At 46.2% G+C, this 22,347-nt stretch overlaps 1 protein-coding gene across 7 annotated transcripts in view; it reads left to right on the top strand.

The window, feature by feature from the left end:
• Positions 1-9,019: 9,019 nt before the first annotated feature.
• Positions 9,020-22,347, top strand: part of MEIS2 (Meis homeobox 2) — a 234,165-nt gene continuing 220,837 nt past the window's right edge. For 4 of the 7 annotated variants that reach the window (XM_056134127.1, XM_056134125.1, XM_056134130.1 and 1 more), the window contains exons 1-6: positions 9,020-9,306; positions 10,632-10,864; positions 12,500-12,641; positions 13,366-13,416; positions 14,386-14,436; positions 15,250-15,399. In XM_056134127.1, coding sequence (XP_055990102.1) covers positions 9,295-9,306; positions 10,632-10,864; positions 12,500-12,641; positions 13,366-13,416; positions 14,386-14,436; positions 15,250-15,399 — 639 coding nt within the window. In that variant the 5' untranslated portion in view covers positions 9,020-9,294. The other 3 variants (XM_056134131.1, XM_056134129.1, XM_056134126.1) reach the window with 2 other exon arrangements.

Below are 22,347 nucleotides of genomic sequence, written 5' to 3'. Positions count from 1 at the left end.
ACGTGCCAGGTGAAAATGGGGAGAATTAAAACTGTCAATTCCGCTTCCAACTTGTGTCTTTCGATTGAGTTCAAAAGCTTTTAAAGGTAAAATGTGCTGATCATTTATATGTATTATTTCTTTTTCTCCTATCACAGCTTTTAAGTAAAAAGAAAGAAAAAGTATTTACATTTCTAAATTCATTTCCCTGGAAGATTTCAATCTTCCAGGTAATTTGATGATGCACCCTGACATGCATGCCCAGCAATGCTGGGGCTACAAGAGTATGGCAGTGAGGTACGGTGAGGTGCAATATTTCTGTTTTTTCAGGCTAACAAGTTTATTTGGAGTTGGGATATGAATATTTGAGCTTAAGCTTACTAAGTGCTAATAATACTATATCGGGGAAAAGGTTGGGATAAGCAAGAGTTGGGAAGAAAGGAGGAAAGCTCCCTCTGAAAGTTAGAAATGGCAAAAAAAAAGACACGTAATTTGATGTGGAGAATTACGTGAAAGAGATGGTGCACACTTTAGCATAAGCAAAGAGTGCTGAATCCTTTGAAGACTGTGACATGGATTTTTCCAGAGACGGGAGGCAAGAATGAGATGGAATGGGGGTGGGGATTCCTAGGGTGGGCATTTTATGTAAATGAGTAAATTCGAAGTGTAGTACAAATCCAGTATAGTAAAACTGACAGTTCTGACAGTATTGACAACATAAATATATGTTTGAACACTGCACTTTCAGACACTTAACCGATGAAGCAATAAAAAATTTCGACTACAATATTTCAAATAATCGACATTGATGTTTTGATACATCATTTTTATACCCTGAATCGATCTATCACTCTGTGCCTGGTCAATTTTAAGTAAAAATGGGCTGCAATTATTTGCACCTTGGCTAATGATGACCTAATAGCAGTCCTCAATTAATATTATCCGAACTATGCTTTCTTTCGTCAGAGTTGGGAGGTGGGATTCTTGTGGAAAAGAACCTAGAATTGTGTCACACACACTCACACACGCGCGCACACACACACACACACACACCCTTTCTATTCTATTTTCGAGATTATGGGAACTATAGAATTTTCAAAATTAGAGTGTGTTTTTCAGGAGAGTGAAGACACTGTAGGTAGACTCAAGGTCCCCACACATCAAGTGGCTACTGATTTGGTCTGTTAGGGTCCTCACTTTCACTTTACAAGGTCAAAAGTAAATTTCAGAAAAATGCAGCGGCAGTTACAAACTTGAGTGAGATGAATCCTCCCCAGGGCCCTTATCCCTTTCTCTACCTCAAGGACTAGGTGGAAGAGTTTTGCTTGAAGGAAATACAGTGTATTTCTCTGAAGCTCACAGTGGGGAGGGGGTGAGACAGAGAGACAGGGACAGAGAGAGAATCCTAAATTGGATGTTATCTGAAGCACTACGTAGAAGTTGGATCACTCACTCTGCACCCCTCTCCCCTTTGAGGTTCCCTACACACCACTGAGGTTTACTGGGGTTTTTTTTAAAACGTTTTTATACCACAATTAAGAAAGACCAATCTCTGAGAATGTGGGGGGGGGGGGGTAGTAGGGATGGCTCGTGGCGGCAAGTCCTGAATCACCCCGCGTGCCATTCTTCCTCGGGCTCTGTCGCCTTTCAACTCTATGCCCTGTGGCTGTCCTGTTCCCGCTCCCCCCAAGTCCTCTCCAAATTTGGTGGTGTTGGCGAGCGGGGATAAAGTCGGTTATTAATATTCTCTTTCTGCGGGGGACGAGAGATCTGGATCTCGCGGCACCTTTGGGGACGACCAGCTTGCGCCCCCACCCCGTCTTTTTCTCCAAGGCGGGGGGCGGGGGGCGCGTGCCGTGCCCACCCGCGAGAAGCCCGACCTTTCTCCAACTCGCGGACGTTCGGCCTCCTGCGCGTAAACTTGGCTTCTCAGAGTCGGCATGCCCGCGGCTGATTTCTTGCCTCCAAACTTCACAAAGGCAGTTTTCCTAAGCCCCCTCTAAGTTGCCCCCTCGGGTGAGGCGCAGCGGCTTCAGCCACATGTTAAGTCATTTGAAGATGCTTCTCCCGAGGCAAAGGAGGTGCGTGAGCCCCGGAGGGGGGTGGGGGGAGGTGGTCGCCGCCGGGGCATCCCCGACTTGGGCGGGCATCAGCCTCTGACCCGGTCGTTCCAAGTCGTCAGCGCTGGAAGTGGGGGTGGTAGGTCGAAAGGAGACAGCAAGCGGAAAGAGGAGGGAGAGGATCAAGATTGAGGGCGAGACTAGAGAAGGGGGGTGGAGGGAGAAGGAGGAAGGAAGCGAGCGCGGGAAGGGGCCAGAGCCGGCGAACGAGCGCACATCGCGTTTGGAGCCCCGCCAGATAGCGCTAGAGGGCTATTTATTGCAATACTTGCCTTCTGCGAGAGGGTCCAGCAGCTAAAATTGGAAGAAAAGGGGAATGTAAATGGGGGGCGGGGGTGATTCCACCCCATCTTATTTAAGAAAATTAATTTTAGGGTGGTTTATTGTTATTCATTGAAGGGGGAGGTAAAATATGATAGCCTAATCAGGGAATGGATTAAAATCAAAACACCACCACTCCCCCCACCTCACCCCCAGTGCCCGACCCTTTCTTGATCCCAATCAGAAATAGAGTGAACAAGTTAACAGGTATGGAAGGAAAGCCCCTGGAAGTCTTCCTAAAGCAACTTTCCTAGCTGCTGATTACACCATGAGAAGGTCAAGAACAGTTCACAAAGATGAGCGGAGGTTTAAAGAATAGAGAGGTATTTAAAGAAATAGATGGCTGCCAGCGGGTGGGAGGGGAAACAAACGCGTTATTGGAACCGCCAAATAAAATATATATCAAAAATTCCAACTGTCAGCTGGAAGGTCTGGAGCAAAAGAGCTTCTCTGCCTTTGTCCCAGCAATGCTGGATTCCAGACTGTTCTGGAGGGCTGCAATTAAATAAATACTCTAGGATATTTGGAAAAGAGACCTAGAATACCCCCTACCTCCAACCCCCAGCCCCATATCACAGTTTCATTTCCTTTAACAGTACAGCAGATGGAAAGAGAAGACCTCTAGTGACAGAGGTAAAGGAAGGAGGGAGGGAGGGAGAGAAAGAGAGAAAGAAAAAGAGTGGGAGAGAGGAAAAGAGAGAAATAGAGAGCCAGAGAGCCAGAGAGAAAGAGACAGAGACACACAGAGAGAATGTTTTGGTCCTTTTTGCTTGCCCAGTTCAGTAATTCAAGAAAGAAAACTTCTTTCAATACTTTAAAAGGTTGATTTTCTTTTATTTTAAAACGCTTGGCATTTTCTAGATCTAGCTTCTCAAATTTTAAAAATGCTCTTGCTTTTTACTTGAAGGAATTTTTAAAAATCAAAGTAATAATTTATAACTTCACAATCAGCAAGCAAAACCTTCACAAATAAGAATTAATCTTATAAAGTAAAAAGAATGCTTCTCTCAAAATATTCTAATTCAAAGCATTATGGTTACAAGTATGATTGAAGTTGTATTTATTTGTTCAACTAGTAAGACATTGATTGTTCTGTTGTAAGAAGACAAAAAAGACTAAAACCTGGTAACTTTAATACACAGATTAACACTTCAGACTCAGTTGTGAGGCATTTGGAGTTATCGCTAAGAACCTGTAACTTTCTAGGGGAATAACAGTGAATGGAACAACCCACAGGGTCTTTGAGGAAAGTGGACACATTCACCTAAAATAATGTCTTGGATCACAAATGCTTATTTCAAATTACATACTCTCATAATGCCAGTGCCCTTTAAATTAAGTAACTGTAATGAGATTCAATTATTCTTTTTAAAATCTTAGATATGACCTATAATCGCATTTCGTGTTGAAACCAAAAAGAAAAAAAATAGGGAAAAGAGGGGTTCTCAGAAGTCTTAGGGATGCTTCAATAAGAAAGAGGTGATTAAAAACAGACTCTTAAATTTGAGAGGCCCAATTTTCCCTCCCATTCACCCCACCCTATCAGTTCCCCTCCCTTTTTTTAAAAAAGTACTGCCCCTCACCCCCCACTCCAGAGCTAAGTAGCCGATTCTAAATTCCGAAGAAATGGGTTTCAGCATTCATATTTGTTCTGGGGCACTTGTAAAATGCGATTTGTAGGGGGTCTTTAGCCTTCTGATTGTCTTTGAATTGTTTTTACTGAAACAGATCTTGTGCAGTTAATGAGTCCCCACGCAGCTGGACAGCTCCTCTCGGACACTGAGAACTCTAACCCCAAAGTGACCCCAATTTGACACCGCAAGATGAAATTTTACCGCCTGTTAAAACCATTTCCAGCCTGGGCAAAAGGAGCTGACTGTTGACTGAGGTGTGTGTTGCCTCCTGCGACCCCCATCTCGCGCCTGTCTCCAGGGCCGGCCCCACCTACTTTTCCTTCACCCCAAATGTGGAAGAGCAGATTAGCCTCCCAGCTTGGGTGGGGGAGCACAAGCTAGAAATAGAGCATCAGCAAAGGTGTATCAGGCTACAAAACAAAGTGTGCGCCCCCCCCCACCCCGTTCTAGAATCGTTTCTATCAAACCATCCAATTGAAGAGGAGGGAGAGTCAGAGTAGGAAGTTCTTAAATGATTTTGAGCTCTATTAATAAAAGATCAGTAAATTAGTGATATAAAAATAATAGTCCTTTGAATTCATAAGGTTGACCAAGAACCTATACTCCAAAGAATCACCTCCAACTTCATATGGTCTAGACTGCACTGTGATGGTATTTTAAACTAAATTTCCTAAACGACACACAAACGAGTAAAAGAAATCCTACTACAATAACAGAGTTGTCTTCATGGGCAACTGGTGAATTTTAAAATGACATAGGTTTTCCCTTCAGCAGGGATTCACTTTTAATAATACTCTCCAACTTCACCTTTGATTGAAAGCCCCCCCCCCCTTTGATAGTACCTTAAAATGTCCTCTTTCTCTCTCCCTCCTACAATTAACCAAATTGTTCCTGCTGTTGGCTTTAAAATAACCAATAAAAGTCAAAAGATGTTTCAGAATATTAGACAGAAAGAACAGAGGAATAGCATTCAGGTGTAAATCCGATCTGTGTTACCCAAAGGAAGGAAACACATTAAAATAAAGTTTAAACCTATTTTTCTTTTTATAAAACCCAAGATTATCATAATATAATAAACCCTTTTTTAATTTTAAAACTATTTGAAGATGTAGAAATCCCCAGTTTGAATTATTTTTATTCTGATGAGCTGCCATGGGAGAAACATTTATTATATATACACATATATTATATATATGTGTGTGATGTTTTTCTAAATAAAGCCTCTGGAGCTGTATCTCAGTTAAATCTTACGATTAAAGAGGGGGGAAAGGGAAGCAGAAGGTAGCCAACAAGAATGTTTAAACTGCATGCAGAGGTTCGGAACAGTTGGAAGTGAATCTTTACAAAAAGAAGCGCTAATCTAGGAAATTGAGTTTCATTGAAAAAAGAAAAGTAACTGGCTCTTAACAGTACATTTAAAACAATATTAATTCTATTGGTGACAATAAATATGCTCTACCGAAGATAAGAGCAACTGGAAGTGTGAAAATGGAAAAATTGAGTGTAAACTTCTCATCCAGGGGCGCTGCCCCGGGGAAACGTAAATCCACCCGTATCAAAAGATCTGCAAGGTCGGAACGCTCCCCAGAAAGACCCACATTGGGCTCTCCCCTCCCTAGTCCTGTTTATCCTGCCCCGGGTAAAATGAATTCGCTTAACTGCGGCTTGAAATAAAATTTAGGGAACCAAGTTTGTCTTCTCTTTTGCATCTTCTCTTTTTACTCACCTTTTCTTAAATATCGAGGAGCAGCTCAGCATTAAGGATGCTTTTAATCTCGGAGTCTTCTAGGAGAAAAAAAAATGAGGACGTGGAATAGGGGGCAAAGACCCTCCCCCTACAAACTGCAGGTTTCAAACAAGTAGGCTCTCGAAGGCTTGAAGCCCGACACGAATGACTGAAAACCAGGGTTCAACTCTACCAGAAGCTCCGCGCGCTGGGCCGCCCGGCTGGGCCATCTCTGCTCTGGCCACCCCGGCAAATACCTACAAGTCCACAGTCCCGCTCCTGGGCGTCGCACTACACTCGACTCTGCTAGCCCCTTCGCACTATCTTTATATGTGAGGCCGGTTTCCCACAGACATCATTGTTATGATGGTTCATTTAATCAAACTGTTTAATTGCTCTGGTAATCACTATCATCATCACAGGTGCTCAATCATTCATCATTTTTGGAGGGCTTTACTGACCTCCGGAGCGCGCTCCCCGGCCCCATTAAAACTGGGCCAGATTACCCCCGACTCCGCCTGGGAGTCTCTGCGGGCTGCGATAGGAGCCAGCAGAGTGTCCTTAGAAAGCTAATAGTGAAGCAAAAGAAAGGGAGTGAAAAAAGAGAGCGCCCAGCTACCAGCGCTTGTTCTCTCTCTCTCTCTCTCTCTCTCTCTCTCTCTCTCTCTCTCTCTCTCTCTCTCTCTCTCTCTCTCTCCTTCCTCCTTCTTCTTCTTTTTCTCTCCCCCTCCCCTCGATCACGCATACACTATACTATATTCTCCCAGCATCCACAACCCTACACCGACCCCACCACCGCTCGCTCCGCAATATCGGGTCCAAGCCACTCCGACAGAATAAGCTACTTTTTACTCTCCAAAGTTGGCGAGGAAGGGAGGGAAGTGGCTATGGGCGAACAGCCTGGTTTGGAATCTTGGAGCTAGGGCCCACGAGCTGGGGCCAGGGAGTGGAGGGGAGAGCGAGCGCTCGAAGGCCGACCGGGGTGAGCGCTCGAAGGCCCGGGCAGGGCTGCTGGGCCGCCCCGAGCCGCGGGGCGGCGGGGTCTGCGGAGCCCCGCGCCTAGGGAGAGCGTACGTGGCTCCGCCCCCAGCTCAGGGCTCCAAGTGATTGACGCGCTAACGCCGGGAAGCCCGCGGTGCCGAGGTGAAGCTGGGTGCAGCTCCGGCCTGGGATTGGGTGAGACACCCTCCAGAACCACTGTCTACACAAACCCTGTGGGACAGTTACCTACCCCCACCCCGCCTCCTTTTCCTTTGGGGAAAAGTTCTTTCGGAGTCCGTCCCATCTTCCCGATCCCGCGAAATTGCTCAGGGGAAACTAACACAACAGCCTTTGGCCGTCTGGACCGCGCCGGGGTCTCTGCGACCCGGGCGACCACAACGAAGCTGGACAGAGAGTAACTGGTCAATCTATCGGGCAGTGCATCTCTTTTTTCCTCTCTTCTTCTCTCTGCCAGTCTTTACTCCCGTGTTTCCCTGCCCTAAGTCAGATCCATTTCGGAGGCGCACACTAGAGAAAAGCGCGCGTGCGTGCGCGCGCGCGCACACACACACACACACACACACACTTACACACACCCTTGGCGACAGCGGACTACATCAAACACTCACAAGACCCGCTCCCGACTTCCTCCCTCCCGATTCCATCGCGGCCCCCAGCCTCTCCAGGGTGGCCCTCGTCCGCAGCGCTTGGAGGGAATGCTCTGAGTTAAGCTGGTCTCCACTCGTCCAGGAAAAAATGAACATTAACAACAAGGGTCCTGGATCTACACAGGGAAGAAAGTACTACTTAAAAGCAAGCAAGCGAACAAACAAAAAAACTTTAGCCTGGCGACGGTACGGTCTGCGGAGCCTGCTGCACCTGGATGTTAGCAGAAAGCCTTCTGGGCGCCGTAATCGGCTGGCAGAGGAGTGGGGGGCCTGCGGAATTAAAACGGAACAAAAGCAAGAGCGTCCAGCCAATTGTCCCCGACAGGACCCCGTTAGGCATGAGCCTGGAGTGATGGGGAAATGACCTAGAAGTAAGTTTAAAAAAAAAAAAAGCAAAGATCTGAGGCTGTACCGTACTTTCCCTGCGGTTTTCTGCAGTTTTCCTCTCTGCGCTCTCCCTGTCCTCTTCTTTCTCTTTCTCTCTCTCCCTCTCTCTCTCTCTCCCTCTCTTCCCGCTGGGTCGTGCGCGCGTCCGCGCGCGCGCACACACACACACACACACACACACACACACGCTCCTCTTCCTCTCCCCCTCCTCCCTCCCCCGCCGTCCCCGCGGAGGAGCAGGCTCTCTGATTTGCTCGGGTCGGCTCCGCTCCTGCCTCCCCTCCCCCTCCCGCCCCCCGCCTCCTCCGCCCCCCCAGCTCGGGCCGTCCGATCGCACTCGCTGCATATCAGAGGCTCGGCGCGGCGCGCTCCTCCTCGCTCCCGCTCCCCACTCCCGGGATGTGTCTCCGCCGTACGACGGGCTATGGCCACCACGACTTCCGGGTTCCGTCATTTCGTTCTCCCGCCGCCGACCCGCGCCGCCAAACTGAGGCTCTTCTATAAGCCAGGCAGCAGCCAACCTGCCAACACCTACTGACACTCACTCATCTCCCAGAGAGAGAAAGAGAGCGAGAGAGAGCGAGCGCGAGAGAGCGAGCGCGAGTGAGAGCGAGCGAGCGAGCGAGCGAGAGAGGGAGAGACAAAATACCTACCAGGAAAGGGGGGGGAGGAAGTCCAATTTTTGCAAACTATTCGATTTTTTTTCTTGATTGTTCCCCCCCCCCCCGCTTTCTTTGAACGATACTTTAAAGAGAGAGGATCGTATTATAGATTCAGCGGGGGCAAAGCGTAAAGGGGGGGGAGGGGGGAGGAGAAAATTCAAGAAACAGAAACCCCTCGTGGAGTTTTACTGGAAGAAAAAAAAACGGGTCTGAAAGATTCCTCCTCTTCATCATCATCAACCATCATTCATTCACTACCTTGACATTCCGGGCTTTGATTGACAGCTGGAGTGGCAAAAAGCCATGAAACACGACAGTTCGGTTACATGTGGGCTGCTGACGGGCCGCTCGTAACCTTCAGTTCGGGGGGCCTGACAATTTTTTTTTTCTTCTTTTTCTTCATCTTTTTCTTTTTTTTTTTCTCTAACTGAGGGAAAGAGAAGAAAAAAGGGGGAAAGGAGGACCGAAGAGGAGGAGGAGGAGGAGGGGAGGGGGGAGGAGGAGGTGGTGGTGGTGGTGGAGGAGGAGGAGGAGGAGGAGGAGGAGGAGGAGGAGGAGGAGGAGGAAGATCAGGAGGAGGAGGAAGAAGAGGAAAAAAGAGAAAAAGAAGAAATATCACAGGAAAAAAAAAACTCTTCGTTGTCTTGACTGGGCTTTATTCCCCCCCCCCCCCCCTAAAAATAACATACTGGAGAATTGGGAGAAGTCTCCTTGGTTTGGAAAAAAAAAAAGGAATCTTCAGCCTAGATCACTTTCTTATCCGGACTGGGATATTAAATATACGACACATCCAGGAGTTTATTGGAGCGCAGACTGATGGCTCAAAGGGTAGGTTTAAATCTCCAACACTTACCTAGATATAAATCCTCTCCTAAGAGGGGCCTGTCCCGATGCCTCCTCTCCCTTCAACGCCGCTGCTGCTGCTCGCTGCTTGATGATGGCCGCCAGTATTTAAAAAAATAGCAGCAAAATTATTCATCGGCTTCTTTCCCCCCCGTGCCTCTGCGTGTGTGCGAGTGTGTGTGCGTGCGTGTGTGCGTGTCTGGGTGCGCGTGTTCCAGCGCTGTGAGAGCGGGCGGGCGGCGAGTGCGTGTGAATGGTGTGTGTCTGTGTCTGTGTGTGTGTGTCTCTGTGTGTGTGCGCGTGCAATTGTTACACGCTTTCGCCTCGCTCCAGCTTTTACCCCAGCAGCGCGATTCCCCCGGTTCTCCTGCTGCCGCCGCTGCCGCTGCTGCGCCGCTGCCGCCGCTGCTCCCGCGGCTCCGGGCCGGCACGGGCTGCGTAGGAGCCTCCGCCGCCGCCGGGGCCGCCGCTGGGGCCGCGCTGCCGCAGCCGCTGCGCCGCCGCCTAGACTAGCCTGGGCTGCTTGTTTTGTCTCTGAAATTGACAAGGACGCAGGGAATCCGCTGCTAAATTATGTTTCTGGTAACTTTCACGTTATTCCCCCCCTCCTCCGCTCCCTGCCCCCGGGGAGGCACTAGCCCTAGTCTTCCCTGCTCCTCGGCGTTCTCTTCCTGATTATTAGCGTTTTTCTTCTCTTTATTTTGTTTCATTTCGCCTTTTGATTTATTGGATCCTCTCTGGAGGAGGCGAAGGGGGGCTAGGGGTGGGATCCGGGGCTTCCTCTTCACTCTAACTCCACTTCTCCCTCGGTTGGTTCGCCACGGTTCTGCTGCCTCCGGCCCCCCGAGCGGGACCTCCTGGCACCCCCTCAGCCCCTGGCCTCACTGCCCCCTTTCCCCTTCTCTGAATGCTGCTCTCGGTTCATACTTTTTCATTTTTAAATTAAAAAACATTCCCCCCACCCACCCTTCCCATCCCCACCCCCACCCAACTTTCAACTCCGTTGTTTCGGCTGGTTTGGTTTTCTGTGTGTTCAACTCGTGCTCCGTACTTTTCTCCTTCCTGACTTTGTTTTTATTTTTCTATTCTCTCTCTTTCTCTCTCCCTCTCTCTCCCTCCCTCCCTCCCTCCTTCCCCTCTCACACACTTCCCCATTCTCTTCTTCCCTCCGTCTTTCTTACCTCCCCCACCCCCCATCCCTTTCCCACTTCTTTCATTGCTCTCCACTCCTTTCTTTTCTATTCCTCCCTCGGTTCTCCCTGCTCTCTCTCACCTCCTGCGCCCCCCTCCCCTTTGCCGGGTTCTGACAGTACGATGAGCTGCCCCATTACGGCGGGATGGACGGAGTAGGGGTGCCTGCTTCCATGTACGGAGACCCTCACGCGCCGCGGCCGATCCCCCCGGTTCACCACCTGAACCACGGGCCGCCGCTCCACGCCACGCAGCACTACGGCGCGCACGCCCCGCACCCCAATGTCATGCCGGCCAGCATGGGATCCGCTGTCAACGACGCCTTGAAGCGGGACAAGGACGCGATCTACGGGTAAATCGACCCCTCCCCTCCCGAGCCAGCAGACTGGTGTGAGTGCGAGCGCGAGCGTGTGTTTGTCTCTGGGGCGGTTGGGGGTGGTGGTGGTGGTGGTGGTGGACAACCGAGTGAGCAGTTATTTGTTTGGAGTGGGGGAACTGCCTTGCCTTAGGAAGGCACAGTGAAGGGGGCCTGCTCTGGTGCCCCTTGATGGTTAAGTCCCGGGAAGATCTGGTTTCCTTGACCACCGTGGCCCCGTCACTCAGGGACCCCAGAGCCCCCTGTCAGAGTCCACGGGATCTCGCCAGGGCCTTCTCCCCAAGGACGGAATTCCCAGGCAAAAGGACGCAGGGCTGGTCCTCCCCGGGCCCCTAATAGAGGCCTTGATGAAGGAGAAAGTTTCCTGCCGAGGAGGAGCAACTTTTTTTCCTCTTTCTTCTGTTTCCTACTGAGAGTCTGGGAGTCACTAAATGAAGCTTGAGCTGGGATCTAGGCTGCTGCTGTCCGGGGCCAGGAAGTCCTAATCACCCACTTCTTAATTCTCTTGTAAATAAAGGGGGCAGACCTTGAAGTGCAGCCGGGTGGAAGGGACTTCTACTTGCGTCCAGGCGCTCTTTGGGGGGCTGGTGGGGTGGGGGAGGGCAGGAAGGGAGAAGGCTGGAAATTATTTCATATTCGGAGAGAGGTGGCTTAGGAGTAGGAGACTGCCCGGTCCAAACCTGTGACACCCGGGCTCTCCCGGCCGCGGGAAAGTGGGGAAGGCGGCGGGATGCCGAGGGGAGGGGACAGTCGGTAAACAGCAACCGAGCTGGAAGCCTGAGGCCGCAAGCATCCCAAAGAGTGTAGCTCCAGCGCCCAGAGGAACACAAAGGGCATACCCCGCACTGCACACTTCTAAGTTTTAACACTCGGTTTATTTATTTTTGCCTGCTGCAGCGTAGGGAGAACTGTGGTCTCTGGAAGGAAGCAGCGCTTCAGCTGCGTTTCACATTCCTATTATGGTGGCCCCCACGCCTCCAGGGCTCTAGTAGAAAGTAGAGATTGAGCCAGTTTCGGGGACAGGAGAGTGAAGGGAGTCATCAGAACACTCTCTTCAATTTAAGAAACAGCGCTTCGGGAGCGCCTTGTGTGCAAGGTGACGCCTTGGGCCTTGCCCGAGATGCCCCTTCTCCTGCCGAGTTAAAACCCTTTTTTTTCTTTTCCCCAAATTCCCCCAGCAGTTTCTTTCTCGGGATGTCACAGCCAGGTCGCAGGGGTTGGTTCTGCGGCCTCTGTCCTGCGGGGAGTGGGTCCGGATCAACCCCTAGCTCCCGGCTGCCTGAGCTGCTCCTGGTCTCTTTCCCGGCCTTCCCGGGAAACTGTATTTACTTGGCGGCCTGCAGTGGCCGGGGAGCAGGGGGGAGGGTGGGGAGGGGGGCTGCTCTGACCAGATCTGAGGGACTGCCTAAACAGAGGGAAAGGGCCAAGCCGTTTTCCTTTCTGTTTCTGGCCCAGGCTTGGCTGGCAGTTGAGAGGGTTGGTAAAGAGTGGTGCATGCCTGTTGTATTAAAGAAGGAATCCAAACCCTCCAAACTTGTTGATTACAGTTCTTGCTCCTTCCCCTCTGCACCCGTCTCCGTGTGTGTGTCTCTGCGTGGCGCTGCCCGTTAGGCACCCGTTGTTTCCTCTGTTAGCTCTGGTCTTTGAGAAGTGCGAGCTGGCGACCTGCACTCCCCGGGAACCCGGAGTGGCTGGCGGAGACGTCTGCTCCTCCGACTCCTTCAATGAGGACATCGCCGTCTTCGCCAAGCAGGTCCAACCTTCTTGACCCAATCGCCCTCCTGCAGCCCCTCAGCTCCCCCTCCCCTTTCCTCGGAGCCTTCCGCAAGAAAGCGGAGGAAAAGGCTGGGACACCCGATCTGTTCCCCCGGCCCAGTCCGCGCTCTGCGCCTCCTCCCCATCCCTCAGCCTCCAGGCGAATTGCAAGCGGAGATAAATATGGGTGTTTGTTTTCCCCCCCAGCCAGGAATACAGGGACTCGACCCTCGAATTAAAGTTGACCTGCCCCTAATCTGGGGCTTGGCCTTTCCCCCCCGCCTGCAGTTACTGGAACAAGAATTGGGGGAGAGAGGGGTTGGCAGGGACCTGATCGTGCCCGGGAGGGAAGGAAGCTGGGCGCCTCTCGGGGTACTTGAGTGCGGAGGTGAGGGACCCTGAGCGCCACTGGCTCCCCCCACGACACACACAAGCCCTCCGGAAGGCCAGAGAAGTGGGGTACTCGGAGCTCAGGGAACCACCCGGAATTCCCGAACGCAGTTAGTGGTTCCAGGTACCCCTTCATGGGGCTAGGAGGCCCTGAATCCTTTTGCTGGATCCCACGCATGGAAGGCACTAGTGGGTTTCATTGCATTTAACCTAAAAGCCCTTCTCCTCCTCGGCCAACCCCACTCACACTGTGCAAGTTTAGTTGGAGACAGAGTTTGTCTTCTGTTTATTTGGGGGTGGTCATTCATGCTCACTTCTCCTGCTTCTTCTAGGTTCGCGCCGAAAAGCCACTTTTTTCCTCCAATCCAGAGCTGGACAATTTGGTAAGGCTCACAGTTTCGTGCCTGTCCATAACCTGGCTTCCACCGCCCCCGCCCCCCGCCCCCGCTTCCCTTGCCAGAACCACCCACTCTCTCTCCCCCTGCCGAGTTTTGCGGGGAGGTTAAGCTGAGCCCCCTGGAAACTCTGGGAAGGAAACAGCCCAGAGCGCGCTCCAGGGATGGGGGAGCGGGACTGGCTGGCGGTGCGGGAGCGCAGCCCCGGAGGCTGGAGCCGGGTCGCGGGGCCTAGGGCGCAAGCAGGGGAAAGCTTCCCAGGGCTCGGCCCCCGGGGCAAGCTGCGAGAAGTGAGTTATTTCCTCTGTTTGCCGGGGCAGGCGGCGGAGCCCCGGGCTGCTAACCCGAAGGAAGTAACCGCTGGCGCTACGGAGGGAGGGCCGGAGAGGGAGGGGGGGAAGTGAGGGGCTGGCCGGCGCAGGCCACTTTTAGGTGCGATTCTCTTGCTAATTTGCACGATTTCAATATTAAAAGTACTTAAATCCGCTTTGAAAAGCTCTGCCTCCCCATTCATCTTGAGTATTTCCTTCTTTAGTAAGGACGGGTTTCCCTGGGTGTGCAGTTCTGAAAGGCTTTCTCTCTCCAGAGGAGCGACTTAAAAAAAAAATCACAACGTGGCCCGAGGTTGAGGGAGGGGATGGTTAAAGAGGACTCGGGGCCGGAGAGAAGGCCTGGCCCTGGTGAAGCTCAGCCCTCACCCACGGAGAGCTGGAGGGAGAGTGGGGAGCAGATATTAACAAGCTTGCGCTCAGGTTGACTCAGATCCCTAACCCGTGGCCAATGAGGCAGTGATGATCAGTAATCACTTGGTTTTTCTGAGGGTTTCTTGATGAGTGGGTTTTGCCCGGTCACCACCTGCCTGGTCCTTGTCCCCAGCCCTGTTCCCTCACCTCATCAATGACTCCGGGACCTCAGCGTCACAGAGCCTTAACTCCACATTCTAAACTTTTCTTTCAGATGATTCAAGCAATTCAAGTATTAAGGTTTCATCTTTTGGAATTAGAAAAGGTAAGCAGGAAACCACAATCCCTGCTTTTGACTAGTGACTTCCCTCTCCTAGTTGAGTTGGAAGGTTTTTAATAAAAGTCCCCACAAGGAAAGGAAAACTTGGACATTCTGAGCTACATGTCATCGTGTCTTTGCTTCAGCTTGTTCCTCAAGCTGGGAGCACAGAGGATGGGTGCATTAGGACAGTCCCTTTTTTTAAAAAAGTTTTCTCCCTCTCCACCCCCTCCCCCAAGGCACACAGGATTATTTTGAGATGCAACAGACCATTTGTGTTACTGGACGTTCTGCCTGTGTCTTTATTAACTCAACTCACCCTCAGCCCAGAGCATACATTAGGTGCCAGCAGAGGGAATCTTCCTCACTGTGGCGTCTTTACATTGCTCTGCAGTTCAATCACTTTCCCTTGGAAACATTCAAAACTCCTAGCTTACTGAATGGCAAATGCTAATGCTGGTCCAGTTCCAGCATTCTAGCCTTTGGATGTTATTGTCAAATCAGATCTTCCTCCCTGGACTTCCAGTCTGAACCCAGTTCTTTCCAGTTCTGTTTCTTCTTTTTCTTCTTCTTCTTCCTTTTTTTTATTGTAACTTGTTGCTCAGGGAAGTCTCAGGAGAATAATATCTGCTGCAACAATTGCTCTATTGTTTCCTCGTCCTCAACTATTAAACCGGTGAATTAGAGTTAGTTTTTGAAGATAGCGTGCAGTTGCTCTTTCTAAACATAACCTCACAATGTGATATTTTCCCCTTTAAAATGGAAACGAAACAATAACAAGAACAGCATAAGCTGAACTCTCCTTAATGACCCTCCTAGGTCCACGAACTGTGTGATAACTTCTGCCACCGGTACATTAGCTGTTTGAAGGGGAAAATGCCCATCGACCTCGTCATTGATGAAAGAGATGGCAGCTCCAAATCAGATCACGAAGAACTTTCAGGCTCCTCCACAAATCTCGCGGACCATGTAAGTCTGTGAGCCTTTAGCTTTCTATTAACACCACTGGTCAGAGCTTTGAAAGAAAAACAAACAAACATAAAAACCTTGTAGCATCTAACTCCAATGGCTGTTTTCTTTTTTAAATGATGTGGTGTCTTTGGGGTCCTTTCCTGCCTTGCTCCTTACCTCTGCCATATCCTTTATCTCCATTTCCTTTTGCTTGACAGTTTCACCCCTTTCCCCTTTATTTATATTGAGAGTAAAAGGAGTAACAACAGGAAAAAAACAAAAATAAAACCAGGGAGTTGATAGAGTGTGCTCTTCATATGGAAAGTTTCCTGGATTTGGAGATCAGTATTGGCAAATTATTTGATCCGGTAGCTGCTATCTTTAATGTTTCCTGAACTTTGTGGTGTCATCAATGCAGCAGAAGAGAGAGAGAGGCCAAATAGGTAACTGGACAGGACAAGGCCAGAGAGAGGACTGAAGGAAAAAGAGAGAATGGGTAAGGGTTGATTTCCTAGTCTCTCACAGAGATGACAATCCTGAAAATTATTGACAATCTTGCATTGCATTAGAAATAAAAGGAGTGAACACATTACAAGTCTCAGTGCTTTTGCAGTATAGAAACTCATTGTCAGAATATGGACTTGCTGCCAAGTGCCTGAAGCATCTTCATAATAAAAGACAGTAACCTTGATGAAACAATTATTAACAATGTATTACAGAAAGCTGAAGGGAATTGTGATTGAGTAACCATAGGTTAGTGGTTGAATTTTAACACTTTAACAGTTGGTGAATGAGGATGGAGAGTAGAGTAAGGAAAAACTATGTATGTCAGGCCAGGAAGGGAAATTTCTTTCTATTCTCTGTTTTTAATCCTATTTTGGAACTGATCTAGTAAGTCTGATGCTTAAAAAAAAAAAAGCATATGTAGTGAGACTGAAAATTTGAAGAAGAAGCAAAGAGAAGAAAGATTGCAGCTGGTAGGAAAGGCAAGAGTGGTGAGGTTAAAGAGTGGGTGTGAACTGAAGTTTATTTATAGGAACTCAAGCCTGGGGGTGGGGGACAGGGTGTCTATAGATTACATTCAATTGAACTCACACCCTAAATGATATAGGCTATAGTCTAATAACTTTATGGCTGGAATAGTAATTTTACACTCTGCAGAGTTAAACAGGCTTGGAGGCTTGAAGCAGTTGGTATCTTTACCACAGGCCCCCATTCCTGGGTGTTAAAAAAGGAATAAATTGAGATGCCTTGAGAATGAAACTTTAGTGAGTGAGGTTCTCCCCCTTCTCCCCACACCCACTTCGAAAAGTTTATGAGAATAATGCACTCATCAGTTGATCTTTGCACTGTATGGAAAGTCAACCTAAGAACAAATGTTAAAAAAAAAAGATGAAAACTTGAATCCCGATATTCATGTCTGAGATAGAATAAGTTCTATGACTTTGAGAACTCCTGTGCCCGTTTTTGCTCTTGACTTCTTCCTTATGGTGGGGGCAACCTTACAGGGGGTCTTTGAATACCGAGTTTATTAGCTGAAATTGAAAGGGTAGTGCAGCAGCCATAGAAAGTTTATTTGCTGATGTGCGGCTACATGAACTGTGATTGTGGTCCATGAGGCATGACACTACCTTAGAAATGTTTATTTTTAATATTTATTTATTTTCATTGTTTTCTCTTTCTAAATTCATATGCATTTCACACTTGATGGGAGAATGCTAGGCAGCCTCCTTCCATGGTTTGTAGAATGAGAGGTTGGCAGTTGTCTGTAGACAAAAGCTTTTCTCATGACTTTTCCAGAGATCTTAGCTCCTTGGTTTTCCAGAACAGCTTCTTGACAGCTATTTTCAAAGTGGATGTATGGGACTAGAACGTGCTAATGTTTACATAGAAAACATAGATGAAGTAGGCTGTTTCGAGTATTGGTTGACAGCTAATGCCAATCTATGGAACTGCTATATAGTATTTTAAAATTGCACTCAAAAAGGAAGGAAGCTGTACCTAAGAGGATTATGCTTTAAATAATTTAACAGTCACTATCTTCGGATAAAGAGTCAAGTGTAACATTTGTCAGTCCTCTTTCCGCCCTCTAATCAAGTAAATATGACTACTGATTTATTTTCAACCCATGAGGGATTGTCACCTCATTGGGCATCATAATTTAAAGAATCAGATTTCCTAGTGATCTGAACTAAAACATTTTTACTTTACCCCCCTGCTATTTGTTTTGAAGGGAAGTACTCATTTGTTCCACCAGCATACTGAGTGGGAAATGGTGGGGTTTGCCTCAGCCTTGAATTTTGTGCAGAAGAGAAAAAGCCTTGGAGAGTTTTCACCATTTTTGATAGTTTTGTACCAAGGCGTATTGATTGTCTTCATTTCCAGGACTCCCCATACAAAGCCCAAGGAGAGTTTCGCTTCAGTCTCTTCTGTAAGAAGGCTCTCCTTCAACCTCCCAGCAACAAAAAAGCAAAAATGCCACAGAACCACTACCTGAAAGTGGTACAAGTGGGACATTTTCAGCATGTAAATGTATCCAGTTTGAATCTCCAGGTTTATTTTTTCATTTGCTTTGATATGCATATTTAATACTTTGCCCCAGGCTGGATCTCATTTGGTGCATACTGGTGCAGGGGTGATGATGAGGCACTTCAGAAGGACTGAGACAGCGGGTTGTTTTCTCTGTTTTATCTGTTGGCCCACTATTCTGATCTACTGTGCTTCCTCGTGGTTTTATTTGCACATGAAATGCTGAGAGCATTCAACTTATTGGCTATGAATAATGACAGCTAAAAAAGAAGTGTAGTTTAATTTGTTGTGTGCCAAGGTTTCTCTTCTGGAGGTGACAGTTTGTGACAGCTGTTTGACACCCCCAAAACACATACACCTCTATCTTTATTAAGTGGTATCAAGCTACAGTGTGTGTGTGAATGTGTGTGTGTGTGTGTGTGTGTGTATGAGTGTATTTAAGGAAAGAGTGGGCAAGAGAAGAGAGTGAAAGAAAAAGTGTGTCATTTTGTGTAGTGGAAAACAGAAAAGCGACAGGAGCAAAATATTGAGTTCCAAAATAGCTCTTGATTTTCTTATTAAGAAATTTGAAAATAGAAATGAATAAAAGTAACTGATACAAGTACCTTGAAAGCAAGTTATTTCAGGCAGACTTTTCAGAATGAGTCTTATATACTGTTTCTTAGTAATCAGGCTATTCTCATACTGATTCATATTCTGTTTTATATAAATATTCTGATGTAACAAAAATTTGTTAGAAAAGGCAACAAAATTCTTACTCCCATATTTTACAGTCAATAAAGATATTGAACTCATTCATTTATTATTGACACAGACATGATGGGAATAATGATAAGAGGATTGTGGAATTGAATACAAAATAAATTTTTGTTACATTGTTGACTATTTTGTTGCATCTAATAACATGATAAATACTTATATTTTAAGTATTTTACTGTATTTTACTTTATGCTCTTCTAAGAGTAATTGCTATAGACAGATAACAGCTATTTAATATTCTTTGGCATATTAGAATAAAATATGATGGTTTAAAAAAATAGACCCATTACTTTTTTACAGCTCTAGTTCATGATGAATTTCCTAGATTTTCAAATTTATCATGTTTAAAATAAACATATGAGGAAACCAATTCTCTTATTTTTTAAAGTTTGAACCTGAAAACTGTTGTGAAATAATCATACTTTTTGTAGTTTATAGTATCTTTAAGTAATAGGCAGGATTCACATTATTTCTGGACAATTTTTTATTTAGTCTTAGATCTACAGCAGTTGAATAAAATTTGTTTCAAATTTGAAATTTATTTTTCTATTTACATAGAAAGATATATTACCTGTCATTAAATAAAGTTTAGACAAATTAAATACATTTGTTTGAAATACACTCTGAGCTAAGTCTGTTTGTCTGAAGTATGTACAGTTACAGTGTTTTTCTACTAACTCCATCAGGAAGTACATTTTTTTATTTATTATTTTTTTATGCAGTGAGTTAAGTATAGGGAGAAAATCTAATTGTGTTTATCAACAATTAATTACAGGTGCCTTAAAATGAACTGCTCTGATAACATGTCTAATACAAGAAAAATTATTTTAATTTCTGTGTTGAAAGCTGCAGTTAAATAAAGATATGCTAGTATTTTCTTTTGCATCTCTGAATATGTCAGGTTTATTTACATCTGTATAGTTGTTTTTTCTAATGGGTTAAGTCAAAGGGGAAATTCCTGGTGAGTATCAATAGACAATTTTTTTCACTACCTCAAAAATTTCTAGTGGAGCTAGCAGCAAGCAGGAGAGGCTACGGAATACCAAGGGGCAAATAATGGAGTTTGGTAATTGTATTAATAATAGGAGTGATTCATTTTATCAAATAAGTTTCTTATGTTCTAGTGTAAGATTAGAGTGTATGGTATGTTATCCAAGGCCTCTGGGGACCCATTCTGGTAAAGTTCTACCTCTAAGCTCTGCTAGCCAAGTCAAGGAGATGCACTTGGGGGCTGTGGTTCCTGTTGTTATTGTTGTTGCATGCTTGCGATGCTTGTGAGTTTTTTTGGGTAATTTCTCATTGAGAATATTAATTCTAATTAAGTAAGTAGTGTAGTTATGATATGTTTTCAGTTTAACTATAATGAGTTAAAATTAAATGAAGGTGAACCTGATAACCACTTTCACTATCAGATTAAAATTTTGATATTTAAGAAAATTCATTTTCTTGTTTGATCTCAGACTAAATGTCTTGTGGCTTATCCTTCACAATTCAGCATTATAGGGGGTAGGAAGTGGTGGAGAGATAGTTTAGGAGTTAAGGCACTTGCTTTGCATGTGGATGGAGCACTGCCAAGAATGACTCCTGAGCACAGAACCAAGAGTAGCCCCCGTGCACCTTTGGACATGGCCCAATTCCACCAACCCCTCAAAACTCCCAACAAAATTATAGGAGACATTTTATAACATGCCAGTACAGCAACGGTGTACGAAATTTCTCTCTTCTAAAGAAGGAGGAAATCATTTCTAAAGAGTACTTACCACTTCGCTGAGAATTGTTCACATTTCCACAACTTAATAGAAGACTGGAAATATGGAGATGAGGGAAAGACCCTGGCTTGATTTACATTTTTAAAGAATAAGTCCATATTTTGAAATCACACCCAGTTATGCTGAATTCCTCTGTCAGCTTTTCCAAGACAAAGTTCAAACATCTCCATTTTTTCCAAACTATAGGATTAACATTTTTCACTTCTTAGATTTGAATACCTTATTGATAGGTGTCATTGTCCTAGTTTTAAAAATATATTTGCATAATACTAATTAGGAATTAAAGCCTCCAAAAGTCATAGAACACTGTAACTTCATATTAATTATGTATCCTGACACAAGCATATTTTGCTTCTGTTATATACACATATTTAATCAGATTAGTCTTGCATGCTGTTAGCTGATTGAAACACCTTTCTATACACCTACCTTTGCCTTCTACCTACAAAAACCCATTCTGAGGTATTTTATGAACCAACTTCATAGTCTCTGGATTGATGTTTTAAAGCATGTTTTAATTGTATATATCCTCGAAAGTCAAATTTTTGTTGAAAGAATTTTCTTGGTCATGGAAATAAGTGAAAGTAACCTTGGGGGTGCTCTTGTCTAAGTACTTAGTACTTAATTTTAAAGAAATAAAGAATACCAGTCAGAGAGAAGTGAAGAGCTCCACTTGCTGAAGTGGAGTTGCTTAAGTCACATGATCAGTGTGGCACCCCAGAGTCTTAATTCCAGTTAACATTGTCTTCCCCTGTGCCACAACCAGTGAATCACCTTGGAGTTTGACTTTCCACCACCACACCCCTCCCCACTGAAAGCAAATATATTTTACTGCCCCAGTTAGATGTGTTGGTGTTTAGAAACCCTTGCATATTTTACTTTATTGTTTTTCATAATGATAGAATCATGAATTGTATAGAGTTAGGGAAATACCACCATTCACCAGAACTTAAGTTACTCTGTAGCAAGGCCCACTCCTGAAGTGCCATAACAATGTAAAATATGACGGTCCCCCCTGTTTTTGCAACCTCAACAAAATGGGTGCACATATGATTTCTTCCTCTGCCCAGAGACTTCTGTTCTCTCTATGCTGTTTCCTAGATTTAGCAAAATTCAATGATGGTGTTAAATCAATTTTTTTTTAACTTTCAAGGGAGAAAAAAACTGGCAGAATTGTATTTTCTTGGGAAAGCTATGTGTAAATGAGAAACAGGAAAGCGGCAGTGTGATCTCCTGTGGCCCCATCACTACAAGCGCTCCCCATATTGTCTCCTGCTTTTATATTAATTACAACTTGCATTATCAGCTGTGAGTCTGTAGCCCAGCAAATAGAAAATACTGCCCCTGGAGACCTAGCTTCTTGTATCTATTTTCCATCTCTTGCTATTGTGCCCCACTCAGTATTCACTGTTTTTCTCCTGCTAACACTGCTCTTTAATGCAATTACGCAAGAGCAGGAAGAGTACCATCTTTGACTCCCAATTATTAAAGCCACCGGGAATAGAAACATGTTCACTCTTTGCCCTCGGGTGTCTTTGTGAAACTTTTGGCTGAAGAAAGGGGTATGTTATTAGGGAATGCCTCTACCTGCACACGTAGCCACATGCGAGCACATGGATTATTTCTCTTTCTATTTCAGGAGATATCACAAGCTTTATGTGCTTTCATAGGACACTTTGGTTTCAAGATTCACTAAACTTCCGCTGTAAATTTGGCCAGAATCTAGGTAGTTCCTTCTGAAGGATGCAAACTTGGAGTCTCACTCTGGGGAGGGAAAAATAGAAGAAAGGAATTGTGATACAAATAATTTCAGCCTAAAAAAACCTTTATACATCTACGTAGTTCACTGTATTTTATTTTGTGTAGGTAAGAGTTTTCATTCTTTTTTTTAGTGATTACATAGGTAGCA

This window comes from Sorex fumeus, unplaced genomic scaffold (assembly GCF_029834395.1).
Source record: "Sorex fumeus unplaced genomic scaffold, SorFum_2.1 ptg000098l, whole genome shotgun sequence".
Classification (NCBI taxonomy): domain Eukaryota; kingdom Metazoa; phylum Chordata; class Mammalia; order Eulipotyphla; family Soricidae; genus Sorex; species Sorex fumeus.
Note: the sequence above shows the minus strand (reverse complement) of the source record. Positions and strands in the feature narration are given on the sequence as shown.